Here is a 22,188-nt window from a genome sequence, read left to right on the forward strand (position 1 = left end):
CAATTTTGGATTCAAATCCGTGCCTCTTTTTCTATTCCTCTTACAAATGGACCCCACGTTCATTAATTCATTTATCTCTTTTGTAGTCTCTCTCACTGACCCGCGGACCCCACCCATTTAATCTCTTCTTCTCCATCTCATTTCCTTCCTGGAGAAGGAAAGTCGCACGCCCCTCTCTCGCTTCTTCTCCAAAATTTCGCTGTTTTCCCGTCAACTCAAGCCTTCTCCTCCTCCTGCGCGATTTTCCTCTCTCCTCCGCCTTTCACTCAAATGGCACAGGTGCACCTCTTTCTCCTCCGCCTTGAATCGGCACAGGTTAGTGAGATTGAAAATATTTTTTCTTTAAATCGGCTCAATTTTCTTTAAATCGGCTTGAATCGGTGTAACTCGGACGGAAAATCAGAAAATCGGCCGTCATCCGATTTTTTTGGAAAAAATCGCACAAACTCGAGAATCGGACAAAAATCGGCCCGGTCCCGTCCGATTCCGAGTTGAATCGACCGATTTGACAAATTCTTGCGGCTAGTGTAGTGTTAAAAGTTAAGGAACCACACTACTTTTGCGAATCCTTAACAAATTCTTAAAGGAATCACACGATATTTTTTTTTACCCATTTCTAATTCATTAAATTTAATTAATACTTTCTAAAAAATATAAAATTTTGTCCATGCATGATGTGTTGTTGAAGTAATGAAAATTAAAAATATTCAAGTCCCCCAGCTGCTCTTCAGTCAGCCGCTCTTCACAGCTTTTTTTTTTTTTTTTGGGCAAAGTTTCACGCCTGTAATTAGTATAAACTCAACCAATTTAGCATAGAATCAGACCGTTAATTAGTATAAACTATTATTTGATCATTTTTAGCAAAATATTAACCAAATTATTTGATAGCAATAAAATCATATATAATTCCCTCTTTTATATCGACAGTCTCACATCGACAGGAATGGGTACCTAAAACACAAAACAAATACAAATTAAATTTACTAACTATCCAGACAAAAGAAATCAAAAGTAACCACAGTTACATGCATGTATATTAATAACCTTAATTTACAAATTTATTAGGTTTTAAAAAAAATTTTGGAATAAAAGCTTAATAATGTTTCTACAAAAAATAAAAAAATTAAGTAGTTTTGAAATAATTTCATTATTGTTGTAAGAATCACATCTAAAAGCTATTACCAACCTGCTTTTAACTAGCCAAAACATTTACGAGCCAATAGTATTTTTTTTATAGAAAACATACTCTTACAAATCTTGAAAGCTTCGAAAAATGCATGTCCATAACAAATGGAAACTCGAGATAATCTAAATATAAATGATATAAAATTTTCAAACAAAATATGATGTACAATTTCAAAACAATTAATATTGTTGATGAAAGGGGTCGTAAAGCATTAGCTCTTACAAGGCCCCACATGTCCAGAGGTATCACCACAATTATTTTTTTGTTCCTGAATGATCTTAATTAATACCACAGAAAAAAAGGAATGTAATTTAGAAAACAACTAGGTACAAAGCATAAAATAAATAGTTTTTAGTGTTGTGCAACATTATAGAAAAACATTACAAAAGGGATCCAAACAAAATAAATAAATAACTTGTAGAACAAAGATAATATACATCTAAACTAACTTTTCTGACTATATATATACACAACGCAACCAAAATAAGTCCAAAAGAGTTTGAATTTTATATGTTATGTATAGATAGGTTGAAATGCACAACAATTTTAAGAGAAAAGGTACCTAAAATTATACCTGAAAAAAAAGTAGATGTACATTAGCAACTAACGATGTACATCAACTAACGAGTATGCATGGCAGTCATGCTATTCTCCCAAATGGAGGCCTCGGTAGCCTGACTGGAAGTTGTCTGATCACCTAATCCACATGGCGAACGAAAATTATTTTTAACCATCAATAGTAAGTCTATATTATCTCAACAATTTTTCGATAATATTTAGAAATTTTGTTGGTTTATAGCTTAATATTCAGCAAATTTGAATCATTTTATATATAGTATTTATTATATAATGAATCTAAAAAGGTATAATAAATATATATGTGAATAAAGAGAGAAAAAAAAAGGTTTTGGTAAGGATCTCATATAAGTCATGTATATATATAATTTTTTTAAGGAAGAAGGTGAGTTATTGTGTATACACATACTGCGCGTAAGATCACTATTGCTTGTGCTACTCATGCTGTTTTCACTGAGCAGAAAATGAGGTCTGCTTATAACCCTTGGCAGAGCTGGAATAACCACGGAGTCGTTGTGGAGCATAAAATTGACGGCGTCCATGTTGGGTCTATTGATAGGACTTTCTTGCACGCAAAGCAATCCAATATGGATGCATCTTGATAGTTGTTTGAGACATGCATCCTCTAGGGCTGGATCCTTCAGAACCTCCACTTCCCCTTTGGACCAATGTTGCCATACCTATATATATAAAAGAATATATATGTATAATATTATGATTTATGTCAAGTGATGAGATTATTAATTTTTAAGAAAATGAAATTTGAAGAAAATTAAAGACCAATAATTCACTTTTGTTCAACACAAAGAATTAATGAAAACAATGCTTGGGTGAGTTGAAGGGCTTAAATTCTCATTTCCTGTTCAAAAAGAAAGGAAAAAATGTATTACATTGTATTGTTTCAGTTTAACTGAAACAATTAACTAATGGTTGTCCTTTATGATTGAGAACTATCTTTTAATTATATCTCTTTCTTTTTATATATAAGACATTCACTATAAAAAATGAAATTAAAATCTCTCTGATCTATTGATTTCAGCTATTTATAGTATGCAAAATGGTAACAGTAAACTGCTTACATGGCTTATTAGGTTGGAAGCAAGCTGATTGTTACAAAATGAACTGTTCTTTGTCCCGGTAACTATTTCCAGAAGCATGATTCCGAAGCTATATACATCTAACTTCTCAGAATACATGCCATGCATGGCGTATTCTGGTGCCATGTACCCACTGTTTAGATTAAACCAAATTTACCGTTATATTAAATATTTGATTAAATTGTGATTACTGAATCAAGAAAAAGGATGAAAATGATGCCATACTAGGTCCCTGCAATCATCGATGTCTCTTTATGAGTTTGGTCATCTTGGTAGAGCCTTGCAAGACCAAAATCAGCAATTTTTGGGGTCATGTCTTCGTCCAGTAATATGTTGCTAGGTTTCAGATCCCTGTGTATGATTTTGAATCCTGATTCTATATGAAGGTACTGTAAGCCACTACTTATCCCTTCAATTATCTTGTATCGAGTCTGCCAGCTCAGGTTTTCTCTCTTCTTTTTATCAGTTGCTACAATATTTATAGATAAATTTAATTGTTTAGAAACTCAAGAAGAAACATTTTAAAGAGATGATCATGCTAACTATTTAGTGACTGGTAAAAGAAGGTACAAGTGATGATAAGATACCAAAGAGAATAACGTCGAGGCTTCCGCAAGGCAAGTATTCATAACAAAGTAGCTTTTCATTCCTCTCCAAGCAATAGCCAAGCAGCTTGACCAAATTCTTGTGTTTGAGCTTGGCAAGCAATTCCACCTCATTTTTGAACTCGAGGAATCCTTGCTTCGACCATCCTGCAAGTCTTTTAACTGCTATTATTTTTCCATCACGCAGTTCTCCCTGCCCAAAAAATTGTAGTCATTATTTATTTCACCTTGGAAGTTGCAATTGATCCGAAACCAACATTTACCTAGTTAAAACTATTCAGTAACAAATTAAAAATGTACTGAAATTTCTTCAAATTGAAAAAAGTAGTTATTTATGTTGCACCTTGTGAACTGATCCAAAACCACCTTCGCCTAGTTTATTGTCCTCAGAAAAATTGTAGGTAGCAGATTTAAGATCAGACAACACAAACATTCGGCAATCACCACTAGCAGCACACTCCAAACTGCTGATTTCGATTTCTTGTGAACCTGTGATGCACCCTTTTTTATTAGTTGTTGTAAGGAGAAATTATATCAAATGAGAAAAGCTAACACAGAAATCAATGAGATGGGCTACGGTGAGTTGCGAAGTAAAACGCGTTTCTACTTCACGCCGTATTTTTATTTTGAAAGTCCAAACGACCGATCCGAACCGTTAGATATTTAATCCATATTGAAATGTGCTTGGAGACCAAATTTTACACTTTTTGAAATTTTTTTACTATTTATTAAGCATTTTTGAAAAGTGTTGTTTTGCTGTGAACAGTAAAAAACAGTAAAATTTTCTGGACCGTCAGATCAGCGACTTTCAGAATTACTTAATAAATAGTAAAAAAATTCCAAAAAATGTAAAATTTGGTCTCCAAGCATATTTCAATATGGAGAACAAAATTGACGGTTCGGATCGATGTTTTAAACTTTAAAATCACAAAATATGAGCATGAAGTAAAATAGTCGCTTTACTTCGCAACTCACCGTAGCCCATCTCAGAAATCAATACCCAAGTTCAATCTTTTATGAAATCCAATCACATGAATCATTCTATGCTCAGAAAAATAAGTAATATAAAACCATGGTTCTGAAACTCGGAATCGGAAACGGATACTTGACAGTGGAATCAGAATCGGATGAATCGGCCGGAATTGGAAGAATTGGATCGAAAACTCGGATTTTTTTGGCAAAATCTTGTTTTTAGCCAAAATATATAAAAAAATTGGTAAAAAAAGGTTTTGTCAAGAAATTACGTTAAGACAATATATTATAATCTATTAATATGATATAATACATGCATTACAACCAAAAGATTTTTTTATTGTCAATTGCTACGATGACCAGACTAAATCATCTCGACATCCTATGTATTAAAATATAAAAGGGATATTATTGTATTGAGCTAAATAATAAAGTACTTTAAAAAATAAAAACTAAATAATAAAGTTATTAATGTGATAACAATTAAATGTATTGTAATTACTTAAAAAAATAAAATTTATGTAATTTTAAATAAAATAAAGAAAATAAAAATACTAACTAATATATACAAGAGAAATATAACATTTTTAGTTTCTACTTCTATATTTTTCGAACAATCAAATTTCTAACCTAATAATCCCATACGGCTATACTTATCGTTTAGTCAAAAAATAAAAAATAAATAAATAAAACACACACAACACTATGAGTGTCATCAGCTGTAGAGTTATGAAAATATACCAATAGTTGACTACCGCAATAGTTTTGATCTACTTGATTACATAAACCAATAGTTGATATGAACATGGTGTACCATGAACCAATTTATGTTCTCAAAATAAAGCCATACGGTTCACGTACACCCAGTCTATTTAACATTTTATAATACTTTAAACCACCTCTTCTCCACAGCCACATCTGTTTTCCCCAAATATCTTCGACGGCAATGGAAAAATACAAAATGGTTCGATTTAATCATCAAATTGGTTCTATTTAATCATCAAAACAGTTTAATTTTGCTCTTAACGCAAGAGAAATAGAGGAAATTTGGCCGATTGTTTTGATTGACAATCAATTTTATCGGTTTCTGCATGTAACTCAAAAAACCCGAGTCAACTCGGGAAAAATCGGCTCGTCTCCGGCCGATTCCGGTCTGACTCGGCCGATTTTTCGAACCATAAAATAAAACAATTCAAGTGTTGAATTATCTTTTCGACGAGTTCAAGTGTATTGTGTTTTCTTTATGTTGTAATTAAAATAGCAGAACATTTTTCTCTCAGAAGAATAATTGAACAGTTTTGTAATGTTGAGATGTTCACCTGTGATTATCTTTTTTCTCTGTTTCCTTCTCCAAAAGCAAACACAAGCTACAAAGATAAACAACAAAGCTCCCAAGGCACTGATGACTAGAATTGCAACCTGCTTGGTCCTTGATCCTGAAACAATTTCAATAAAAGGGTAATCAATGAAAGTGATTCAAAACCCAACAATATAGCACAACATTATTTTATGTTTTGCCAATACCCCGAGATGTTGCATTAGAAGATGGTGGCATGTTCGGTGGTGATGGTCCCGGTGCAGGGGCAAGTGGTTTGAAGTTTAGAACGGGAAGAGCATAATCCAACTCATATCTTATATAGCAACTCGTAGATGAGAACCTGGCACCTCTAGATGGTCTTTCTGTCAAGGCGGAACTTAGATTACCAATGGTGGTTTGGAGGCACAAACCACAAAGTTCCGGATGGTCCTCTAAATCCCTTGTGCACTGCACTAGCCCGTAGACCGTCTGATTTATCCCTGGGTCTGTTTTGTTACCATATGCATACAATAAGTTCGAGCTCATTGCCTCCAGCCTCAGTGAATTCATCAGTTCAGAAACAGTTTCAATAAATGTGCGTGGATTCGAAACATTATTCTGATTCCAGTATGGATTCGGATACTGATTAAGACTGAGTGATGCTATGAAGTTCTCATTGGAGTAGCGGAGGAAGCACCAACTATACGTAAATGTTGCATTACTGGAATTAGGGCAGATCTGAGTCGCATTTTTGAGGGAGAAGTCGATACAATCTAAGCAATTATCTTGAGATGAATCGGTGTAGCACATTATGAGGCCGTTGATTTGGTTTGGTTGACCGCCGTTGATAAATGTGGTGGCGAAGCCAATATCTGAGCTGTAGGCTTTTGATTTTAATTTTGAAAAGAGCTCATTGAGATTTGATTGGAGGTTTATATTTTGGGTGCTATTTGGACCACAGTCTTCGAAGAACGGATTGTAATCTTCAGAACCACTTAGGAGTACACCAAATCTGGAACAGAGGACGATGAAGAAGACTTCTGTAAAAATCCGGGTCATTGCTAGAAGTAGAAGATTTTATTTTTCATTCTTTACACAGATAGATCATATGTTATTACGGTATAGTTGGTTCCCCATTTATAGATGGCCAGTGAGATGACTTGGCAATTTCAAGGCCATGTTAAATTTTAACAAATTGTGAATAAATGTGAACTGGGGATAGCCTTATCCTTTCACCTACTGAATCCACATCGTCCTCCAAAGTCCAAATTACAAGTCAACATCAACCGAATATAATTTTTTTTCTCTAAAATGGGAACAAAAAATTATATAGTATTTAGAAGGTTTTTAATAGGAGAAAAATGTCCCTCTCTTTCTCTGTCTTCAATATTAATCGTCATTTGATTTGGCCTGCGCAGACTCAGCACCTTCCTTTGTTAGACTTTGTGGTCTTCAATTTTGGCCCTTTATATCGAACACATTAATTCATCCTCCAGCTCTTTCCTTTTTCAATGTCTCTCCCTCCCTTTTCTTCAATGTTATTTGACAAGATCGATAATAAAATATAATTTCTTATTTCATAATCTGCAAGAGATCCAGTAACCTTACTGATTTAAGTACAAGCTGATAATCATAAATTAGTATATACATGTTATGTGTGTGACATAGTTCGAAAAATCGGCCGATTCCGAGTCAACTCGGAATCGGACGGGACCGGGCCGAGTTTCACCCGAGTTTTGCTCCTATGCGAGTTTCTCAGCAAAAATCGGATGAACAGTGCTTGACTCGGCCGAGTTATCCGATTTTTGGAACGAGTTAGGCGATTTTTGACTGATTCCGAACCAATTCTCACGAGTGTGGGCCGATTATCTCACGATTATGTATTTTTTTTACGTCAATTTGAGTTTATCGGAAAGAAATCTCGTCGATTTGGGAACAAGATATGAAGGCCCTGTAGAGAAGAAAGGCCCAATAAATATATTTTAAATAGACTCGGTGTACATATTCAATAAGTATAGTAATAGAAAAATCTTTTGATTCAGGGTGAACCAGGAGCAACGAAACAAATGGGAGATGGGGGCCACATGTAAGATTTAATGAAATCTGTCTAGCGTAAGGAATCAACGAGTGTAAGGAGTATTTTTTGGACAGACAACCCTTTTTCTTGTCATCTCCATTTCGGTTTTCATTGGATCCATCCATTTCATAGTTTTTTGACATTTAACATTTGCTTTTGAATTGTTTTTTTTATGTTTTTTAACTCATTTTTGTTTCCTTTTCTTTCTTTATTTTTCTTCTATATATTTATTATTGTTAGGAATCAAATTTTTTTTTTTTTTACCATTTGTTTCCTCTCTTTTTTGGCTACAAACAAGCTTTTGCCGAATAAATCTGAGTTACCGATCCGATTCTTTCGATTCCGGCCGATTCATCCGATTCTAATTCCACGGTCAAAAATCCGATTCCGATTCCGATTCCGAGTTTTAGAACCATGGACTTATGTCATTATAAATACTTCCTCCGATAGTATACGAACATGTTCATCTAATGTCAGCACATCTCATGTTAGTATCAAGTGGTTTTGTAAAATTAATCGAATATGGAATCACATAACAATGAAGGTATGAACATACAACACCCATAAACAGAATAGAATATATAAACAACCATGCGAGCTGTGAGCTGGGTGCAGATTGAACGTGAGGACTCCCACGTTGGTCATGGGCAGTATATTTTTGTTGTTTTACAAATGCAGAGAAACACTGTTTGTTACAATAACTAATAAATCAGGGAAGAGTGCATATATTCCAAATTGGTAGATTGCCATGTAAGAAAATATGATTTGGTGGCCCAAAATAAAACATTAACGGGCCGTTTTAATAAAGCAAATTAAATGGCCTGCTTAATTAAAAGGTTTAATTAAAAGGTGCATAGCGCTGGATTCAGTGCACGTTGATAGCCTTAATTAAAGATTCCATATTAACTTGGTGCGCAAGTCAACAGGTGCATATTATCCAAAGGATCATGCACGATGACTTTGATTAAAAGGTTCATATCTCATTAGACTAATTAAAGGGTGCGTGCATATTGAAAGGTTGATTTAAAGGGTGCGCTATTAAATCATAATTAAAGGGTGCGCTATTAATTGGACAGATGCATACTGACGGGTTTGATTAAAGGGTGCATCCTGCATAATATTATCCACATGCGCTATTATCCATCTCCCTATGAATGATTGCTTTAATGACGAGCATAAGTAACGAAAATTCTAATAGTAAGGTTGATCCTCTCTTCATCTATATTCATAAAGAACAAGTTGTCATTGCTTAGAAAGAGAGAGAGGAGGGAAATCGCTTTACGGTTCTTCTGACGGTTTGCGAAGAACGTTTTAAGTATTGTTCTACAGATTCCTATGGATAAAGGTATGTAATCTATTTGATTGATTTACACGTGAAGACTTTGATTTCTAAGATCTTTGATTTGTTTTTGATGATTTTTTAATTCCGCTATCGAAACTTTAAAGATGATTAGTTGTACTCATGATAATGATTGTGTGTAAGTAGTTGAGCACGATAACATCAAATTACATGTGGTATCAGAGCTTTTGGTTTTGGAATTCATATTCTCTCGTTTAATTTACTTTGTTTTATGAATTTATTATTATTATTATTAATAATATTTTTATTTTGGATAAGTACGCTAGTTACAATTTTTTGGATATATGTCTACTTACATTATGTGTGGGTACGCCCAATTTATGGATATGTGATTTTTTCTTTTAATGATTTGTGATTGAAATTTGCGGTAACTTTGAATTATGACGGTATTGCTAGACACTGAAGTGTCCTTACCCTAAAGAAATCAGCCGATAAGTCGCTTGCTGGTGCGCTTATGGCAAAACTTACCACCATGAAGTATGATGGTAGTCGCAATATGCATGCACATATCGTAGAAATGACATCTCTTTCCGCAAAACTTAAGAGTTTGGGAATGACAGTTTATGAAGGGTTTCTAGTTCAATTTATTTTGAACTCTCTGCCAAATTATGTTTATAGTCCGTTCCAAATTAATTATAATGCTCAAGAAAAGAAATGGAACATAAATGAATTGACTAGTAAACTTGTTCAGGAAGAGGTAAGGCTTAAGGAAATGAAACCTAACACTATTCATTTTTCAAACCTAGAAGCTGGGTCGGGTTCTAATGCTAAACCAGGGAAAGCTAAGACTAAGAAGAAGGGGAAAGCCTTTCAGGTGTCTTCTAATGCAAGCTTCAAGAAAGAAGGGAACAAACTAAAGTGCCATTTTTGTCGTAAGATGGGTCACTTTCAGAAGGATTGTCTGAAAATGAAGGTTTGGTTCGAAAAGAAAGGTATGAATCATACTTTTGTTACTTTTGAGTCAAATTTTATTGATGTTCCTAATAATACTTGGTGGATTGACTCAGGCTCTACAACTCATATTTCAAACAAATTACAGGGATTTCTTACAATCCAAACCACAAGCCAAAGTCAACAAAGTGAAAGATATGTAATTATGGGCAATAAAGATAAGGTGCCAGTGGAAGGTGTCGGTACATACCGACTTATATTAAGTTCTCGCAATATTGTCGATTTGTATGATACACTATATGTACATTTGTTTTCTCGCAACTTATTATCAGTATCTAAGTTGGATGATTGTGGCTATGTATTTAAATTTGGATCTAAATGCTTTAGTTTATATAAAAATAATTGCATGATTGGATGTGGCAATTTGATTGATGGATTATATAAATTAGAGTTAGATAATTCTTATGTAGAATCTCTGATTACCGTGAACAATACTATTGGAATGAAAAGAAATATGAATGATGAAAAGTCGGCATACTTGTGGCACAAAAGATTGGGTCATATATCCAAAGAAAGAATGCAACGTTTAGTGAAGTTCGAAGTTCTTCCAAACTTGGATTTTATTGACTTAGGTGTATGTATCGACTGTATAAAAGGCAAACAGACGAAACATATAAAGAAAGGTGCCACTTGTAGCTCTCAACTTCTAGAAATAATTCACACGGATATTTGTGGACCATTTGATGTTCCCTCATTTAATAAAAAAAAGTATTTCATCACCTTCATTGATGATTTTTCACGTTATGGGTTTGTTTATCTTCTAAATGAGAAGTCACAATCTATTGATGCACTTGAGGTGTTTATAAATGAGGTTGAAAGACAGTTAGAAAAACAAGTGAAAATCATTTGATCTGATCACGGTGGGGAATTTTATGGTAGATATGACGAATCACGACAAAATCCTAGACCCTTTGCTAAATTCTTAGAAAAGTGTGGTATATGTGCGCAATACACTATGCCCGGCACACCACAACAAAATGGTGTTGCTGAACGTCGTAATAGAACACTTATGGACATGGTTCGGAGTATGCTCAGTCAGTCAACTATGCCTAAATCTTTGTGGATGTATGCACTTAAGACCGCCATGTATTTACTAAACCGGGTTCCAAGTAAGGCAGTAGAAAGGACTATTTTTGAATTGTGGACGGGAAGGAAACCTAGTTTGCGTCATATACATGTATGGGGTTGCCCTACGGAGGTACGTTTGTATAACCCACACGAAAAGAAATTTGATTTCAAAACTGTTAGTGGATTATTTATTGGATATCCAGAGAAATCCAAAGGTTTCAGATTTTATTGTCCAAATCATAGCATGAGAATTGTTGAATCCGGAAATGCGCGTTTCATCGAGAATGCTGAAGTCAGTGCAAGAAGTTCTGATCAGTGTAATTCTGATCTTTAGGAAATTACAGAACAAGTTACTGTTCCTTTGTCTGTTGTTTCGAAAGTAGTTGTTCCGACTGTTGTTTCGAAAGTAATTATTCTGACTGTTCCAGAACAACCAACTGCTACTGAGGACATTCCGATTGATAACATCGTTGTTGATGATGTAGTTGAACCAAATGATATACCATTAAGAAGGTCTACCCGTGAATGGAGATCGGCTATATCTGACGATTATTTGGTTTATCTACAAGAATATGAAATTGATTATGCAATTGATGATCTGTTTTCACACAAGAAAGCTATTGAATGTGAAGAATCTGATAAATGGATTGATGCCATGAAAGACGAGTTAAAATCAATGGAACAAAATCAAGTCTGGGATCTTGTCAAATTGCCTCACGATTCCAAGCGAGTTTGATGTAAATGGATCTTTAAGATCAAACATGACTCAAAAGGCAAAATTGAACGATATAAAGCTAGACTGGTTGCCAAAGGTTTCACTCAGAAAGACGGCATTGATTATAAAGTGACATTTTCGCCCGTCTCTAAAAAAGATTCTTTGCGTATCACCAAATGGACGTCAAAACTGCTTTTCTAAACGGAGAACTCAAAGAGGAAGTCTACATGGATCAGCCTGAGGGCTTTTCAATTGGGGGAAATGATATGGTTTGCAAATTGAAAATGTCGATATATGGGCTGAAACAAGCATCACAACAATGGTATCTCAAGTTCAATGATGTGATTACTTCTTTTCGTTTTAAGGAAAACATTGTTGATCGCTGTATATACTTGAAGGTCAGTGGGAGTAAGATAATGTTTCTAGTTCTATATGTTGATGATATTTTACTTGCGACTAATGATCTTGGTATGATGAAAAGCACCAAGAATTTTCTCTTGAAGAATTTTGAAATAAAAGATATGGGCGAGGCGAACTATGTGATAGGAATAGAAATATTTTGTGATCGATCACAAGGTTTGTTAGGTTTGTCTCAGAAAACATATATTAACAAGATTCTCGAGAGATTTAAGATGAAGAAATGTTTAGCTGGTAAAGTATCGATTCAGAAAGGGGATAAATTTGGTTTATATCAATGTCCTAAAAACGAATTAGAAAAGAAAGAAATGAATAATATTCCTTATGCTTCCATTGTGGGTAGTTTAATGTATGCACAGACTTGTACAAGATCAGATATCAGTTTTGTTGTAGGAATGCTTGGACGTTGTCAAAGCAATCCTGGAATAGAACATTGGAAGGCAGCAAAGAAAGTTTTACGATATCTTCAAGGTACTAAAGATCACATGTTGACGTATAGAAGATCAAACTACTTAGAGACAGTCAGTTATTCAGATTCAGACTATACCGGGTGTTGCGATACACGAAAATCCATTTGCGGATATGTGTATCTTCTAGCCGGCGGAGCAATCTCATGGAAAAGTGCGAAGCAGATGGTAATCGCTGCATCCACTATGGAAGCCGAGTTCGTGGCATGTTTTGAAGCCATGGTACAAGGATTATGGCTGCGGAACTTTATTTCGAAACTTGGAATTGTCGATAGTATTGCCAAGCCGCTGAAAATTTAATGCGATAATTCTGCAGCAGTCTTCTTCAGTAAAAACGACAACTACTCTAAAGGTGCCAAGCACATGGAGATTAAGTACTTTGCCATGAAAGAAGAAGTACAGAAACAAACAATAACAATACAACATATAAGCACAGAGATGATGATAGCTGATCCTTTGACGAAAGGATTACCACCCAAGATATTTCATGAACATGTCGAAAGAATGGGAATAGTTATCTGTGATAAATAATTATTGTAATTAAACATATATTATATATGAATGATTATTTATGATATTATTATTGATTGATTGTTGATGTGATTTTGGTAGCTTATCAATTTTATCCCTAATCCTAATACAATTTGGTCACAAGCGCATGACCTTATCGCTTAGTAATTTGGGTATCGAACCACAGAGAGGTATTGTAAGTACTGGTTTACCGATTTTCAGTATTCTAGACAAGCAAATATTGAGTGGTTTTCTTTTAAAATAAATTATAAAAATGCTGGATGAATTAACTAAATGCAGAATGAATTATAAACTGATGCAGACTAAATTCCAGAACCTCAGCCTGAATTCCAGACAGAATGCAGATTGAATTATCTAAATGCAACTTGAATTAACAGAATGCAAAATAAATTTCAGAAACAGAAAATGATGAGAAATACTAGAGAGAATGGATATCTAGGGTTATGGTTTCACTATGATACTTTTAATTATGTATTTCTAATTACTTTTATAATATTTGGGTTGCAATTATTGAGGGGGTGTTATCCTAAGGTAGATGTTTATCCACTTTCGTGGCTTCGCACCGTATCTAGATTAAATAGGTCTCCTACGTTCGTGGCTTACCAGTTTTAATCTAAACCCATTAAGCTATTTGATAACCCGTGTTTTTCCCCAAAAGCCTTTTGGACTACTTTCGTAGTTTCGAGTACTTAAGTTTGTTTATGTTGTTCTAGCAATTCAATTTCTCCTTTCGGTCCATCACCAAATTCACCTAATATTATTTGCATAATTATCACTATTTTAAAAAGTACTTCTAATATAAATTTCTCCTTTCGGTCTCAATTTATTATTAGCGGATCCCTTAATTTTCCATGTTTCAAATGCAGCAAGTATGCGTCGGATATGATTAATTGGTATCAATTGATTCGGCAGCCAAATTAAATGCATTAATTAGCAGAAAATTGCCAAGATATCATGGATCAATTTGTTTCTTCGTTCGGCTTGATATTCTTGATCTTCTGTGCACATGCAAATCACGCGGTTTCGTGCTCCAATTCTGCAATAATTAACAACTTGCGCGGTATCTTGTGTCTTGACTAACATTAACTAAAATTAAACGAAATGATAAATAAAATGCAACAAAACATGATAATTAAGGTAAATTTTGGGCTCAACCGTGTGTCAAATAATGCATCAAATTATGGTTCATCAATTGTTTCAAAAACAATTCCTATTTATTTAAGTATATATATATATTATCGTTTACTATTAATAGGAATTAGTCTATATAAATTAGACAATTAACGTGGATCCTCAAGTATACCATTACGGTTTATATTAAGTTAGAATTAATATTGTAGTACATGGAAGGAAGTTAGTAACAAATATTATTAGCAACCGCCATGACTCGTATTAATTTTGCTTAAGTATAAATATTATGATTTTAGAATTTATGAAATATAGAGACATACAATATTATTGTGCACCTTATGAACGTTGTAATGTCATAAAGTTTTATAATGGACTAAGTGAGAGAATGTAAGAAAATATGATTTGGTGGCCCAAAATAAAACATTAACGGGTTGTTTTAATAAAGCAAATTAAATGGCCTGCTTAATTAAAAGGTTTAATTAAAGGGATTGAGTAACTATCCCCCAATCAATTTCCCTCATTCATCCTCCAGTCAATAACTACTTGTGGGGACCATTAACTAACTGCACTTCATTAATTACTTGGGGGACCACCTAATATTTGATAGATTTTATAACTGACGCGTGCAAATCTGAATACCTATACACGCAAGTGTTAATATATAATACATCAAGTATTCATACCTAAGATATTATGTACTTCGAAAAAAAAATCTGGACACATTGCACACACATCTTTTACACGTTTTTAGAGTTGGGTTTTTTTTTTCGTTCAATCTCTTCAATATTTCTGACGATATGTGAGAAAATTTGCAAATCTAAAATCATGGACGTCTTCTACATAATTTTCTCTTTCAAATGAGATCCATGATGATGTACTTTCGGGTTGTCCGTCGTGCAAGTATTCATATCTTGTCATGCAAGTATTCATATATTGTCGAGCAAGTATTCATACATCGTCGTTCAAATATTCATATCTTGTAATGCATGTGTATATAATTCATGTCTGAAGTGTTTGTACCTAACATATTTTATCAAGTTTTTTCTATATGATACAAGATGACGTTTGAAAAATATTAATATTAAGTAGTGCAAGTATTTATACATCGTCATGCAAGTATTCATACCTTGTCATGCAAATGTTAATAGTTTATGTATGAAGCATTTTATCTAAAATATTTTATCAAAAGTTTTTTCTTTTCTTTTGACATCAGATGAAGTTTGAAAGTACTAATATAAAGTATGCAAGTATTCATTCCTCTTAATGTAAGTGTAAATAGTTCATGTATCAAGTATTTATATCTAATAATTTTTTTTTTCATATGACACTGGATGATATCTGAAAGTATTAATATAAAGTATTACAAGTATTCATGCATCGTTATGCAAGTATGAATAGTTCATGTATCAAGTTTTTGTATCTAACAAATTCTATCATTTTTTTTTACATGACGCTGGATGGTATCTGAAAGTATTAATATCAAGTATTGCAAGTATTCACACATTGTTTTGCAAGTGTGAATAATTCATGTATCAAGTGTTTGTTCTAACATATCCTCTATTTTTTTTTGTTTATGACACTAGATAACGTTTGAAAGTATTCATATCTTGTATTGTAAGCATTCATACTTATAATTGAAGTATGAATTGTTACATTGAAAAGTATCTTAATTTAATATTTTTTTTACAAATTACTCTATTTGGTACCTATTATTGAAAAGTATCCCGTCATGTATGTGTGAATAGTTCATATTAGTGTTGTAAAAAATATCCATTTAGGCTGATTAATCGGTCGATTAGTTGTTGGCGGTGACCAAACCGTTATGAATTTTTCCGACTAATCGACCGATTATTTCCGATTATTCCTGATTATTCCCGATTAATCACTTGGCGGTACCATATCCGTCCGACGACTGCATACCGTTATTTACAACACTAGTTCATATGCATGTCATGTATTTGTACCTATTATTGATTCGAATGCATATACGAAATGAATAATCATTAAATAATTGAGTCCTATCTATTTGTAAAATATAAATATTAATTAATATTTTTTAATATAAATTTAAATGAATAATGCCTACACATAGTACTGATTCAAAGTTTCAATCAATTTAGTGTTTTTTTCTTTGTTAATACAGGCCCGTCAATTATCAAGGTAGAAAATTCATCAAAAAGTTTGTCGAATAAAATCTGAACACATGGCATAGAGTAAGGACAAAAGATGTCTCCACTCTTCAACTTATCGTAACTTCATTCACTTATCCACGTGGCATAAAGGAAATCACCAGATATAATCAGTAACGAAAGAAATATATTTTGACAAAGAAACCAGTTATAACCAGTAATGAAGAAATTCTGTTTTGACAAAGAAACCGGTTAACTGGATTGAAATTCAAAGAACCCACGTGATCATTTAATTTCACTTACCCACGTGATTCTAGTCGATTGTACTTACCTGATTTGTTTCGGATATAACTGTGGGGGATAATTGGGGGATGGGAGATGGGGGAAATAAATCTTTATCCTTAATTAAAGGTGCATAGCGCTGGATTCAGTGCACGTTGATATCCTTAATTAAAGATTCCATATTAACTTGGTGCGCAAGTCAACAGGTGCATATTATCCAAAGGATCATGCATGATGACTTTGATTAAAAGGTTCATATCTGATTAGACTAATTAATTAAAGGGTGCGTGCATATTGAAAGGTTGATTTAAAGGGTGCGCTATTAAATCATAATTAAAGGGTGCGCTATTAATTGGACAGATGCATACTGACGGGTTTGATTAAAGGGTGCATCCTGCAGAATATTATCCACATGCGCTATTATCCATCTCCCTATAAACGATTGCTTTAATGACGAGCATAAGTAACGAAAATTCTAATAGTAAGGTTGATCCTCTCTTCATCTATATTCATAAAGAACAAGTTGTCATTGCTTAGAAAGAGAAAGAGGAGGGAAATCGCTTTACGGTTCTTCTGACGGTTTGCGAAGAACGTTTCAAGTATTGTTCTACAGATTGCTATGGATAAAGGTATGTAATCTATTTGATTGATTTACACGTGGAGACTTTGATTTCTAAGATCTTTGATTTGCTTTTGATGATTTTTTAATTCCGCTATCGAAACTTTAAAGATGATTAGTTGTACTCATGATAATTATTATGTGTAAGTAGTTGAGCACAATAACATCTAATTACATGCCATATTTGTAGATGAGGGTTTGGGAGGTGCTCTCCTTCAGATTGCTATATTTGTAGACATCCTAAGGTCGTAATCTGTGTAATAAATCAGGGAAGAGTGCATATATTCCAAATATTTCTAACATGACATGTGAAGTAGCTAGAGGACAGATATCGTCGCTTCCACATATTTTCTCATGAATAATTTGTTTTGCAGGAGTCGGGAGTGTTGAGTATAAACCAATTTATATTTAGTAACTAATGGAGTATTCTTATTTGTTTGAAGTCCATAATTGGTGTCAAAGACTGAGAATTTTTTGCCAATGTATGACAAGTACTAGCTAGTAAGTGTAGCAACAAGATTCATAAACTATTTTTGTATTTCATATACAAAAGGATTATTTAATATGCTTAGTTATTCATAAACTCAAAGAATTTTATATATAATTCTTGTACGCGCTTTTATAAAATTTCCCTGATTTCATAACTGCGGTCCAATTAAGCCCATCGACAAGGCACACGCTGAACCCTACCTGGAGTTTGAACTCATGTCTTCATTAGAGATGAGGATGCCACCAATTACAAATTTAATTATTTAGAAATATATCAAAAAATGAATGGAGGAATTAAGTTGCAGAAATTCAAAGTGGGTTTTACGTGAATAACTAGGCGGTGATCCGAGAAAACTCGGCAATACTTAAGTGGTATATACAATAATTTTTCAGTATTGATCCGGAGAAATAGGAGATATTCTGATGAACATTACATAGTAGCAATGATGCTTATTACAATTTTTGTTCTTTATTTTTCAGTTTAAATATTATATTCTTTATAGAATTTGAAATCAAGTTTTCATTATCTAGTTTATGTTCTTAGTTGTTTAGTTCAAATATTTAAGTGTTGAACCCGTCCGTGTTTTTTTTATTAAAATTAATGTTACACGTACAGCTAATATGGATGTACGCTGAAAGATTTTCTTGATATAAATTAAAATGGGAGATTGAATTTGGATCTTAAAAATTGAACCAGTTGGATGTGTTATGGAAAAGTTGCATCCTTCAAGTTGCAAGACCATTTCCTGGGTAGGATGGTTTATGGTTGACTTGAAACGTATTTGGATCTTCTCTGCCACCAGCATTGGCGAATTATTTATGTACGTGAAGCACATCAAAGAAAAGTAAGTATGTACAACGCCATTGACATGTACATTGTAAAAATAAGTATGTACAACGCCATTGACATGTACATTGTAAAAATAAGTATGTACAACGCCATTGACATGTACATCAAAGAAATTGCTACGAAGAATCGAAACTTCTCTTGTTCTTTCCTGAGATGCTCTCTTTCTCTGAGAAAAGTAACATTTTGTACAAATTCATAAGCTCGCGTACTTTTCTTCCTCCTTTTCTTGCCAATTGTTGTTGCTATTATTATTATAAATATTATTATTATTATCATTACTATTAATATTATTGTTATTATTATTATTATTACTATTATTATTTTTTATTATTAATATGTCTGCGCAAAACTCCCAAGCAATGGAAGTATACGGAGGCACACTAATTATGAAAATCCAGCTAATAGTTTTATGATAACAATTTAATTATAATAAATACAAAAAAATAATATGTTGTTTCTTACGTAAACAACCTAATTATATGAAATTATGTTTGATTATGTTATGTAACTATAGAAGAAGTCTTTTTCTTTTTTTACATAATTACAAATATATAATCAGCTTGCCCCTAAATTTACTATCCATAATAACAAAAGTATGCATACATAAAATAACAGTCATTACTCTTTCCAAGCAACATACAAGCCACATAAATTAAATAACATACAAGACTCATAAAAAATTGTGGTTATCTTCTTTTGGCATTTTTTTTATTAATGCCCGTAGACAACGCACACACCAGACCAAGTCTTAGCTGGGATTCTAAATCACGTCTTCATTGAATATGAGGATGTCCCTAACCAATTCAATATACAATAAATTTTCAGTGTTGATCTGGCCAAATAAGCGATATTTTGATGAACTGTTGATAGCAACAATCATGCTTATTATAACTAATCTTCTTTATTATTAAGTTTAAATATTTATATATTCTTAATAGAATGTGGACTCAAGTTTTAATTATTTAGTTTGTGTGCTTAGTTGTTTAGTTCAAATTAATGTGTTTTAGTGGTTAATCCGTCCAATGTTTTTTCTTAAAATTAATATACTTCAGGTATGGCTAGGGGTGTCAATGGTACCTTTTTAGCCGTTTACCCGACCCGTATCGTATTCGATAAGGCGGGTATGGGTAAGGTTTTCTTTTCGTTGGCTTATTGGGTATGGGTATGGGTAAGAATTTTTTTTCGTTAAATAAATGGGTAAGGGTATGAGTAATGACTATTTCGTACCCGTTACCCTATAGGGTAATTATAAAATTCAAATATGTATTCAATTCAATTTCCAACCCAGTTAAATGTATATTTAATTCAATTTCTAACTCACTTAAATGTTTATTCGTGTTTTTGAATTTTTATTCTTTATAAAAATAATTTAGTTGGAATTGATTGCACATTTATTTTATTTTTTATTAGAAATGCAATTATATATGTGTTAAAATGAATGAGTTTTTGATGTTTAATTTGTAAAATATAATAAAACTAATTATTATACTAGTATTATCCGTTATTCACCCGCTACCGTTTCGTTACCCGATAAGATTAACCGGTAAGGGTAGGGTAGGGTAAGATCAATTTTTAATGGGTATGGGTAGGGTATGGGTAAGGTCAATTTTAATGGGTATGGGTATGAAAATGTCTCCACCCGACCCGTACCGTACCCATTGACACCCCTAGGTATGGCGTAATTCTAGTCAGAAATAGACATAGAATTTGGATATAAAAAATTGCACTGTTGGGCTGAGTTGACGTTATATATAATAACTGAATTTTGCAAGACCATTTCATGGATTGGATGGTTTTATGCTTGAATCGAATATGGATCTTCTGTGACACCAGAACTGGCGAAATGTTGCACTACTAAAACGTCAATTGACATCTACTTTCTATAATTAATATAAGCATCAACGTGAAGCACATCAAAGAAATTGCTACCAAGAATTCAAAGCATCTCTTAATTCTTTCCTGTTATGTTCTCTCGCTCTCTCTCTCTGAAAAAAGTAATGTCTAATTTGTACAAAGTCAAAAGCTCGAGTGCTTTTCTTCCAGCTGCCAACCATTAATATTATTATACATATGCGCATAACTCACAAACAACGAAAGTATAGTAAGGTACGCTATATAAAGAAAAATTCAGCTAATAGTTTTACGAAAACAAACTAATTGTAAGAATTATATAAAAAGCAATTGGTCTTTTTCAGATGACAACTATAACAACTAGCATAATTAATTTTATCGAGCATCTTATTTACTTTTGTATATTTGCATTACGTTATAGCAATGGATTATATATAGCTGGAAATATTTTATCAAACATAATTCGGAAACCACCTTTTATAATTTTGACACCCACTTTTTATATTTTTAAGATTTCATTTACTTCTCGTTAAAAGAATCAATTTTCCAACCCGAGTTAGCCTAATATTGTTGAGTCATCCATTACAACAAGTCGACGCGTAATGCTATTTGTGGCTAGTAGATTGTGGAGTTCATTACTAGTTCATCTTTTAAAAGTTGTCCGGTTGTTACAGATTATGCAGGATGAAATTTCATGAGTATAGAAGTTCAAAAATTAATGTAAGAAAAATCATAACCATTAATATGTACTGAAATAATTGTAAAATTGCATTGGAATATAGATTCAGTTCAACCGTAGAAATTGTTGTTTTAAAATTTTTAAGTGTATATTTTAAATTGCATTGGAAGAATAGTTTAAATCATGTTGGGGCCATTCTGCAACACAAGTTGGATAAAGGTAAGGAGACTTAACTCAGGGTGGAGGTGCCTTAAGACACGAGCATGAGATTAAGATTTGGGCAAAATTATGTTAAAGAAGGTGATCTTAATCCTCATTAAGACACCAGTGTTCGGAAGGATTAAACAACTAAGAAGGCTTAATTTGAGGTTACCGAACAGCCCCGTTGTGGAACTCAAAATCAAAATAAGGACATATTACTGATAGAAGACATACTACCGAAAGAAGAAGAGTTTTTCATCTACCAGTTCATATACATAACCGACAGAACCGGTAGAAGACATGTAAGTTCTTCTATTGTGTTGGTCTCCAGTGTTAGAGATCCATTAGTAGATCCCCTTTTTACCCGATAGAAGACTCCCATTTCCGTAAATAGCGTTCGTTCCCATTTTACAAAAAAAATGCTAGTGCATTGTTGTGGACTTCCTGGATAGAAAAAATTGAAATGTACAATAATACTTCTCTAATTTTCAACGATGTGGTCAATCAAAAGATGAGGTCAGAGAAACTCAGACGAGGTAAGGGATAAGGCCCTTCCATTCCCCAATAGACATTATAATTGTAGCTAGTTGTTGAAATTCTTTATACAGGTTTGAAGTTTGCCATGTCATCTTGCTTGC

General features: G+C 33.2%; 1 protein-coding gene across 4 annotated transcripts; it reads right to left on the reverse strand.

The window, feature by feature from the left end:
* Window positions 1-329: 329 nt before the first annotated feature.
* On the reverse strand, window positions 330-6,887 carry LOC144544747 (cysteine-rich receptor-like protein kinase 8). 4 transcript variants are annotated; one of them, XM_078293308.1, is made up of 9 exons: window positions 5,961-6,884; window positions 5,756-5,872; window positions 3,808-3,953; window positions 3,447-3,657; window positions 3,085-3,328; window positions 2,842-2,992; window positions 2,172-2,442; window positions 1,761-1,883; window positions 330-781 (listed from the first exon to the last, which is right to left on the reverse strand). In XM_078293308.1, the coding sequence occupies exons 1-8, from the start codon at window positions 6,790-6,792 to the stop codon at window positions 1,807-1,809; spliced, it is 2,049 nt and encodes a 682-aa protein (XP_078149434.1). In that variant the 5' UTR covers window positions 6,793-6,884; the 3' UTR covers window positions 330-781; window positions 1,761-1,806. The 4 variants fall into 4 exon arrangements, with proteins under 4 accessions (XP_078149434.1, XP_078149433.1, XP_078149432.1 ...); XM_078293307.1 differs by lacking the exon at window positions 330-781 and adding an exon at window positions 801-951; XM_078293306.1 differs by lacking the exon at window positions 330-781 and having other exon boundaries at window positions 1,514-1,883.
* Between the last annotated feature and the right edge of the window lie 15,301 nt (window positions 6,888-22,188).

This window comes from Carex rostrata, chromosome 27 (assembly GCF_964058835.1).
Source record: "Carex rostrata chromosome 27, lpCarRost1.2, whole genome shotgun sequence".
Classification (NCBI taxonomy): Eukaryota; Viridiplantae; Streptophyta; class Magnoliopsida; order Poales; family Cyperaceae; genus Carex; species Carex rostrata.